This window comes from Copadichromis virginalis, linkage group LG18 (assembly GCF_057382275.1).
Source record: "Copadichromis virginalis isolate Kocher_CV1m ecotype Utaka linkage group LG18, C_Virginalis_male_GT1.1, whole genome shotgun sequence".
NCBI lineage: Eukaryota > Metazoa > Chordata > Actinopteri > Cichliformes > Cichlidae > Copadichromis > Copadichromis virginalis.
In genome coordinates, this window is record NC_140635.1 from 18,029,571 (window position 1) to 18,038,664 (window position 9,094).

General features: G+C 39.9%; 1 protein-coding gene across 1 annotated transcript; it reads right to left on the bottom strand.

The window, feature by feature from the left end:
• Positions 1 to 408: 408 nt before the first annotated feature.
• rpe65a (retinoid isomerohydrolase RPE65 a) lies at positions 409 to 6,096 on the bottom strand. The gene is made up of 14 exons (XM_085439274.1): positions 5,964 to 6,096; positions 5,489 to 5,571; positions 5,187 to 5,337; positions 4,750 to 4,857; positions 4,459 to 4,600; positions 4,227 to 4,374; positions 3,690 to 3,771; positions 3,225 to 3,357; positions 2,980 to 3,119; positions 2,775 to 2,904; positions 2,568 to 2,682; positions 1,142 to 1,236; positions 942 to 1,053; positions 409 to 833 (listed from the first exon to the last, which is right to left on the bottom strand). The coding sequence occupies exons 1-14, from the start codon at positions 5,972 to 5,974 to the stop codon at positions 688 to 690; spliced, it is 1,596 nt and encodes a 531-aa protein (XP_085295400.1). The 5' UTR covers positions 5,975 to 6,096; the 3' UTR covers positions 409 to 687.
• Between the last annotated feature and the right edge of the window lie 2,998 nt (positions 6,097 to 9,094).

Genomic DNA, 9,094 nt, shown 5'->3' on the forward strand with positions numbered 1-9,094 from the left:
CCTTTACTGTTTTTAGATTAAAACTCAAACAACTTTGACAAACACGAGGACAGACGTGGAAAGGTCCCCTATTCGTTTGCGACCATAATGAGATTTTTGTGTGGCAACATATTAAAATTGTACTAATGCCTCAAGAGTTTAGGCTGAAGGATTAGTTGAACTGCTCGTATATGCATCGCTTACTGAGAGAATGCTTGATTTACTCCTCCCTCATAAATAAAAAACAAAGTCTTTTTGTCTCAGTAGGCAGTCGTGGAGCTGGCAGGAATGCAGTGTTGCTCAAAAATTTGAAAGAAGCAACGCAATACAACAGAGAACTTAAACCTCAGATGAAAGGCAAAATACTTTGTCACTCTGTGAGTAGCAAATGAACATGGTGTAACAGATCAACACAAAATAAGAATTGCATTGATAGTTACGCATTTATTTTTGCATCCATGACCCATTTATATGAAAAATCATGTGAACAGATCCTTTTTTTCTTTACCAGTACTGACAGTTCAAGCTTAGACATTTTAGTTGAGATTTATTATCATGGCTCAGAAGGCATCCAGCAGCCTACGCTGCCTGCAAAGGAGGACATGCAATCACTTTCTCAAAAACAGCTCGACACAATGATCAGTTTGTGCCATTGTTCTAATAATGAGTGGCAGCTGGTCACAGAGAAATATGCAGAGTCACGAATCATTAGGGTTTGTACATCCCATGAAAGGTGACGGGAATAGTGCACTCCACCTCTGCCCTGGCAACCTCAGAAAGATCCTTGGCGTTGAGGATGAGGAGGTACGCTGGTCTCTGGGCACCGGGAGCTGCAACAATGGTAAGCAGCACACCTGTGGGGACAGCAAACACCAGCCTTGCTTAAAAATTACTTCTTACAATACAAGTAATTGTTAAAACACACTGCATGGAACATTATACTTTAACTGCTGTAGACTTACCGTCATCCTCATCGACAGCATCAGGAGTCTGTACAAACAACGGCTCTGAGGGGTAGGAGTCGGGCTCCTGCCATACCCAGGTCTCCTTGGTCTTCACGTTCAACTTGCAGATCTACACAGAAATCAAAAGAAAAAAAATCAACCAAAAAAAATTTTTTTTCTACACTCACAGTCTGAAATCTGCTGCTCTAGTCTCTTACCCTGTCTGGTATGAAGTGGTTGAGACCCAGGGCATAGGCGTATGTGTAATTCTTGCCGCCATACCTATTGTAGTTAATCTGAGGAAACTCAAAAGCTACAAAACCAAAGAATAACAAAAGATCACTCAGTAGCCATTCATCCCTTTTTGTCCACTTATCCTATTTAGGGTTGCGATTGAGGGTGGAGCTGTCATAGAGCAAGAGGAAGGCTACACCCTGAACAGATATGCTAACCTTCACACCTACAGTCAGTCACCAGTTAACCCTGTGTATGTGTGACACACTGTAATGTGTGGTCACATTATGTGATTTAATTTTTGTACATTGTATAAGCTTTTAGGTGTAGTTTTGTTAAGGAAGGGCCTTAATCTTGTGATTTTTGTTGGAGATCCAACATGTGGTGTGATCCCTAGTTACGCCACAAGGGGGCACTTCCGCCCCAGTGAGATGGTTTAGTGTGACGCTACTGCTCGTCTTCAGATCTGGCAGAAGCGAGAGAGGAAACACACTACCTGTCGTCCATCTCATAATTTATCTGTTTTTTTCAGGTTAGTAAGTAATAAGGCCACACATGTGGTCCACATAATTTACATGCCAAATAAGGGTAAAACCTGACCAGCAGTTTGTTTTGCTGGGATCTGTATTCGTCTGTTTTGCTCATTGAAATGTGTTACGATCGAGAGTAGGAGCTAGCTTAGCTCGCCACATCCTAGAGTAGCTGTTAGCTTTGTTGTTTTCTAAACTTAAGGCACCCTCTTGTAACAAAAGTACACCACGGCTCCTGTATATTTGAGTTAATGTGTTCGCAGAGACAGTTTGATATGTTGTCACTGTTATTGTCTAAAGTTAGTGTAATAACCTATAATAATTCTGATCGCTCTGCAATGTTGATGTGGAGATTTCCACTACACAGATACGCCATTAGTATATGGTACAATACTGGAATGTTTGCTTTATCAAACGATGTGTGAAAAAAAGTGTGATTTATAGCTCTTAGTAACAAACAACAGAGATGACTGTTTAGATTTTTGTTTATACTATTATTATACTATTTTAGTTTATTCTGATTTTGGGCTTTGGGAATGTGAGACAGAGATGTTAAGAAGTTTTTGCAACCTGTTGTGAACACATGAATGTGTTTAAATAAAGATCTGGCAGAAGCGAGAGAGGAAACACACTACCTGTCGTCCATCTCATAATTTATCTGTTTTTTTCAGAACCAGACATAATCTGTCAGCCGCCCTCTTGCTTGGGGTGTGTTACATATGCTTTTTGGATGTTTGTACTCATAGTCCACACAGAAAGGCCCCACACTAGAATCAAACCCAGCACCTTCTTGCTGTGAGGCAACAGTGCAAACCAATGCACAACTCAATCATTCAGTAAAGTCTAAAAATATCTTCTTGAAAAATAGCTGCATTGTCACCTTGGTGAGGACTGGAGAACAGCACCTCAGGCTCAAGCCAAGTCGACCCATCAGCGTACATGGTGGCTGTAGCTGTGGTGTACGGCAGGCTCACCAGATTCTTCCCCTGCTCCTCCTACATCAAATCCAGATCATGGTCAGAACAACCAAACCTTGCATTTGTTTGTAGAAGATTTTATCAGTCTGATGAAAGAGAAAGGTGCTCACCTTGTGGACATCCAGGGGAATGACGTATCTGCGCACCTCCGGCTGGGGGGCGAGCATGGCTGCCTTCTTCACCTCGTCCCAGTTAGCCCTCAGGTTGGCCAACCAGAGGTAGTTGTAAACAAACTCAAAGCTGCAACACAAAAATGTTCATCAGCATTAATCTTGCTGGATCAAACAAATGCGGTCGGTCGAATGCTTCAGTTACCCTTTCCAAGCACAAAGGTCAACAACAATGAACCCCTGGTCCTCGAAGGTATTAATATGATGAAACATGCCAATAGGTGCTCCTTTAAACTTGAGATCGATGTACTCTCCTGGGTCTTTCTTGGCAATGTGGAACAGGGTCTACAAGAGAACATCAGAGCTTCAGATGAGATTATAGAAGAAGAGCAGCCAAAAACACCAGTGTGGGTTTTTTGTGGATTTAAAGATATTCGTTTGGCTCCTTACTCCTTGGCTCTCATTGGATTCGAAGCAGTCCATGTAGTTGCAGCCACGGATACTCCAGGCACTCAGGAACTTCAGCAGGTTGATTTTCACAGGAGTCTCCACAAAGACAAAGTAGTTGTCTGTCTTGCCGAAACTGAAGTAGATAAAAACACAAAACAATAAAAACCCATCAACTAAATTCAGTTCAATTCAGTTCAGTTTTACTTACATAGCTCCAAATGACAACAACAGTTGCCATAAGGTATTTTATATTGTAAGGTAGAGACCCTTCAATAATACAGAGAAAACAATCAGTAGACCCCCTGTGAGCAATCACTTGGGCGACAGTGGGAAGGAAAAACATTTTTTAAGAGGAAGAAATCTCCGACAGAGCCAGGCTCAGGGAAGTGCACCCATCTCAGAGTGTGAGGCAGGACAAAAATAACACTGAATCACGCACACAGACTCACAGACATGTGGACACACCTGTGCACGTAGGAAGGCTTGAATCTCTGATAGCTGGGGAACTGCACCACCACCTTGGACTTGTCGATCGGATCAGATTTATCTACAAAAGAAAAAGTTGTGGTGTTTTAAAGGGATCACTCACTGTTTCGAAGTCTCTGCTTGGTCCAACACTTCATAAAATCTATATGATGTTTACACTGACAGAAAATACAACCTTTTTCATAATTTATATTTTTGCACTTTAACCTTACTTTCTATGTCTGGGGTACTCACACTGTTGTATTTTAATCCGTGGGTATATATATATATATATATATATATATATATATATATATATATATATACATATATATATATATATTTTTTTTTTTTTTTAATAAAAGGTAGAAATAGCCATTGTAGAGTAGATTAAGCATCATAAGTACATTTACTTATTCATGTTATTTGGAAAATAACCATCTTTTTAAATTCCATCTTATTTTTTGTACAAAATGAACTGAATTTAATGAAAAACCAAGTGTTTGTGTTATTGTTGCATGCGGGGTTTATCTAAACCTTTCTGCGTGGGTGGGATCCTGACAATATTGTAGGCCAGTGATGCTCCTTTCCCCATGCAGTTTCCAATGTTATACACAGTACCGTCCCTCTCAATATGAGGGTGGGCAGTCACTCCATTAATATTGACATAGCTGCACATATCGACCTGCACAGAAAATAAAGGCGAAAGCTGTAAAGGTGAAAAGATTGCTCGCTCTCGTCTCAGATTCAATGTACTTTATTGATGTACCTTCTTCAGAGTCTCCAGCGTATCTGTGTTGACTTTAGTGATGTAGTTGGTTTCTGTTGCAGCATAATAATCCTCACCAATAGGGTAGACATTCACCAAGCAGTTGTCTGTGACCTCAACACCTTGGAAGTAAGTGAAAAACCTGCAGCCGAAGAAAAAACAGGAAAAGACTGCAGTCTATACAGGATTGTAACAAAAAAAAAGGGAACTTGGAGGTAAAATACTGCAAATATTTGCAAAGACATTGAGACATTTCTAATTTGCTCTCAAATGTGTGCATGTGGAACCAACCTGGAGAAGATATTCTTGCAGGGATCAGGATATGCGAATGTACCAAACTCAGTAATGACCACACGCTTCTCTGTAATGGCTCGCACATAAGCATCTGTCCTGATAAACCTAAATGGAGGAAAGAGAGAAAATGCAAAATCCACTTTATGGGTCATTGACTACCCCTCAGACTTCCCATACATGCAGCAAGTGGACGGGAATGTGCTAAACGAAACAATCGTGTTTGCAGGAGTGTTTCATGCAAATGTGTTTGGTATCTATGAGTCAAAATCTCATGTCAGGACTCAACATGAGCAAACTGGCTCGACTGTGTTAGGTAATCCATGACACCATCCAGTCTTATGGCAACATATGATGTTTCACACGAAATCACACAGCACCGGCTACTCAGCTGCAGTTCAAATGCAATATGTGACACTGATAAATGACCGCCTTACTTCCGGAAGTAGGTGACCTGGCCATTCTTGAAGTCAAATTTGTGCATGAGGGCCTGGCCATCGAAGAGGTGATAGAAGGGTTCATCTCCGACCTCAAAAAGCCCGGGTCCCAGACGGAGAAGGCTTCCCTTCAGAAACGAAGGAATCCGGCCTGCAGAATGAACGTGGATCACAGAAAGTTTTCAGTGTGCTGAGTTATAAACTAGAAAGTATAAATTTCCAGAAAAGTGCAGTCGATATGCAAATGTCAAAAGAGTTATTTTCGTGTCTAGTCTATTTCTGTCTGAAAGATGTAAACAAACCTGTGACTGTTGTGGGAAGAGTCTCAGACAGCTCTTCACATGTCTCAAAAAGCTTCCTGTAGCCACCAGCTGGGTGTTCAAATCTGTTAGCAAAAAAAAAAGAAAAACAAAAGAGCAAAGACATCAAGAAACACTGCCAAAGAAATTATTGCCGATGGGTTTTCAGCAGGTTAAAATTATATATCTTTCAGCTTTAAGTAATTTTAGGATTTCTGATGACTCGTTTTTGGTCAGAAACCCAACCTGCTCCTGACTACCTAATCCTGTGAAAAACACCACAGGATTAGGTTAAAGATTTCTCTACCAAAAGTCGAAATAATTAATTGCATTAATTTCCAAAAAGTACTGAAACAAACATCACAGTTTTCACCTAACAAATCTCTTTAGTTCATTTACTAAAAAAAAAAATACTACCCTGGTTGTCATTCAATGTAATAAGAAATATGAGATACAATTGAATTCATTAGAAACTGACCGGCTGACCATGGTTCCTTTTTGCTGTTGAATATAAAACAAAAAGCAAACTGTAAGAAAAGCCTGTGGTCACTGGTTTAGTAACTGGAAGCCTCTGATCTCCCACTGGATTTGAGGTATTTATTCATCTGGGCCTCCTCAATCTACGCAATCAGCGCTGTAAAGCTTTGTCCCAGCCAATCATGTCACATGGGGAACAAGTATCCCATTGTGCCAATATCCTCTTTTGGGTGACCCAATGGCTACACCTCTCAACCTGGATTTATTGCAGAGAATATGCACTGCAAAAAGTGATGCTTGGCAAGAGAGTTGCGCTTGTGTGTTGGATTTCTTTTTCTTTCTATTTTTAACTGTTCTGATTTATGTGTTAAGATAAAATTATGCTGAGTCACAGACAGTTTATTTTAGCACTCATGCAACATGTAGGTCAACTACCCATTATGAAGAAATATCAAGAGTAGGAACTTTGATCCACATAACACTGGTTTTGCACATTGTGTGAAATAAAGACAAACACCTTTCTCATCTAAACTGCAGCTTTTATCCCAAGTGCAGTCCGTATTAGTGCCAAAACGTTTATTTACTACACTTTCACTATTTTAATTATGTATATATATATATATATATATATATATATATATATTTGTAATTTCAAGTATACATAGGGTAAGTAGAAGCTAGGTGCTGCTAATCAAATGAACTCTAAATGATCATCAGTAATCTGTGAGCATCTCTGTTAAAGGTTTTGGCAGTTTGCAAGTGTGGAGCATTGAGATGTGTTAACACAATGCCACAATTTTCCCAGGAGTGGACCCCAAGGTCAGACTGTGTGCCTCAGTTAGCATGTTAAATGTTAAAGTTCATGGCAGTATAAGACCGTTTGGAAGCAGTAAAAAGAACATGGTAGCACAGTTTAGTTCAGTGTCCTCTGAACAAACCATAAAACTCCTGGAATGCTGTCCCGTATATCATCTCAAACACCTCATACTAACCGTGTAGCACAGCGGTGGAGGGGTGCTGATTTTGGCTGTTTTGCAGTCACAGGACTTGGGCAGCTTTCATCACTGAGTTGACCATGAACTTCTCTGTATATCAAAGTGTTCTACAGTCAAATGTGAGGCCATCTGTTCAAAAGCTAAACCTTGTCCAAAACTGGGTCATGCAACAGTATAATAATCTGAAGCCCAGCAGCAAATCTACAACAGAATGGCTGAAAAAAAGATGTTGTAGTGGTCCAGTCAAAGTCCAGACCTTGACCTGAGTGAAATTTTTGTGGCAGGACCTTTAGAGAGCTGCCCACAAACCTCAATGAACTGAAGCAACGTTGTAAAGAAGAGTGGCGTAAAATTCCTCCACAACAGTGTGAAAAACTGATAATGTCGCACAGAGAACAATTACTTGCTGCTAAAGGTGATTCTACAAGCTACTGAACTATATGGTGTAGTTACGTAGTCTCATCCCAGGACTGCAGTCAGTAGTCAGTATGTGGGGAAAACAAACAGGTAATTTTGACCCAGAAATGAAATAAATGAGATAAACTCACTGCTATCTGCACTTTAACACTATTTTTTTCCTTTTTGGACATTAGTACTAAATAAAAATAAGAAATGTTTTCAGTTAAACCTCACTGCCATCATTAGGTGGGATTGTACAATGACTGTTATACAAAATGCTACTTGGATGAAATGTGGCCAGTTGTTCTTTGCTCTGAGCACAAAATGCCTTAACTTGCTTGTCTCAGCGCCGCGATAATCCAGGTGAAAAGGATTATCCTGAAGACAAACGCTGTATTGTTCCTCCTGGGGGAAAAAACATCGTTAGGAGAGAGTTGTGTCACTGCTGTGTGACGTAGCGGCCTCAGCCAACACATGAACTGAATGAATGGGAAACGCAAAACATTGTTGTGATAATCTCTCGGGAAAGAAACAAAGCATCTCTGAGTTCTACGGTGATAATCGCAGCTTTAAGGCCATCAAATATAAATATAATCAGCACCCAAAACAGTGAGTATAAGAAACAAACAGCTGATTAGACCACAAACAAGTCAAGTAAATGCAAAGAAACAAAGAACAAAGAACACCTTTTAACCTCCGTCAGTCTGCAGACTGCTTTACGATGTTTGCACAGAGCATCAAAATGGACTAATATCGAGCACACTACAGCAAAGATTAGAGATTTTTTGAGGATTGATGCCTTAGAGCATGCAGTCACAGTGAAGCAGCTTAATCTCTGCGATCACAAGCAGCAAAGGGTCTTTGATGATATCGCCAATACAAATGAGACGGTACTCGTCTTTGAACTGAAAAACAGGTGGTAGACTGTTCATTATAATTTCAGCCTAATGAGACTCTGGGCTTGAAAAGAGATCTTTTAGTGTATGATGTTGCTGCACCTTATTTTATCCAGGCAACAGAGTGGATCGATGCTGAGAAGCTGGTCGGTTTTAAAAAGAGTTTTTAAAACAGAGCCTTTTTAGGATGTGATTGCATTTCATTGTGAAAATATAAAAAAGATACACTGGATGAGCTTTGGAAAGAGTCGATGCAGCTGATAACTATGATTTGTTACTGCAAATGTGTTCATGCTGATACAGCTGCAGTGTCTGCAATAATTTAACTTACCAAATCCAAAGTGCGCTCATTCAGCTGTTAACACCGGAAGTCTTTAAACGAGATCTCACAGCTAAAAAAAACTGTTAGAAACGCAATATGGCCTCAGGGAGGATCTGCGACAGTAATTTGGCTTCATATTTTTTCTTTTTTGTATTTTAAATTTAATGATTTTGTAAGAAAAGAAAGAGTAAGATAATGTTTCAAAATCAAAACCAGATCAGTGAGATTTTAGAATAAGTCACGAGACTGCAAGTATGACTTAGATCTGGAGTTTTTCATTTTTGAGGAAGTTGTAAGCTTTGGAACAAAATAGTTTCAGCTTCATTGAAAAAACAATGTTACTTTTCCCTCCTCTGGCTCTCAGCTACATCCCCCCGGTGGCGTTTGTTCAGATGTCAAGTCTGCAGGTTATTATCACCAATCAGATCCATCTCCAGACAACTTCACCAACTTCTTCCACTTGCTGAGGCCATTTAAACCACGCAGTCTACTGAAAGTCAGTAAACATAGTCTAAAATAT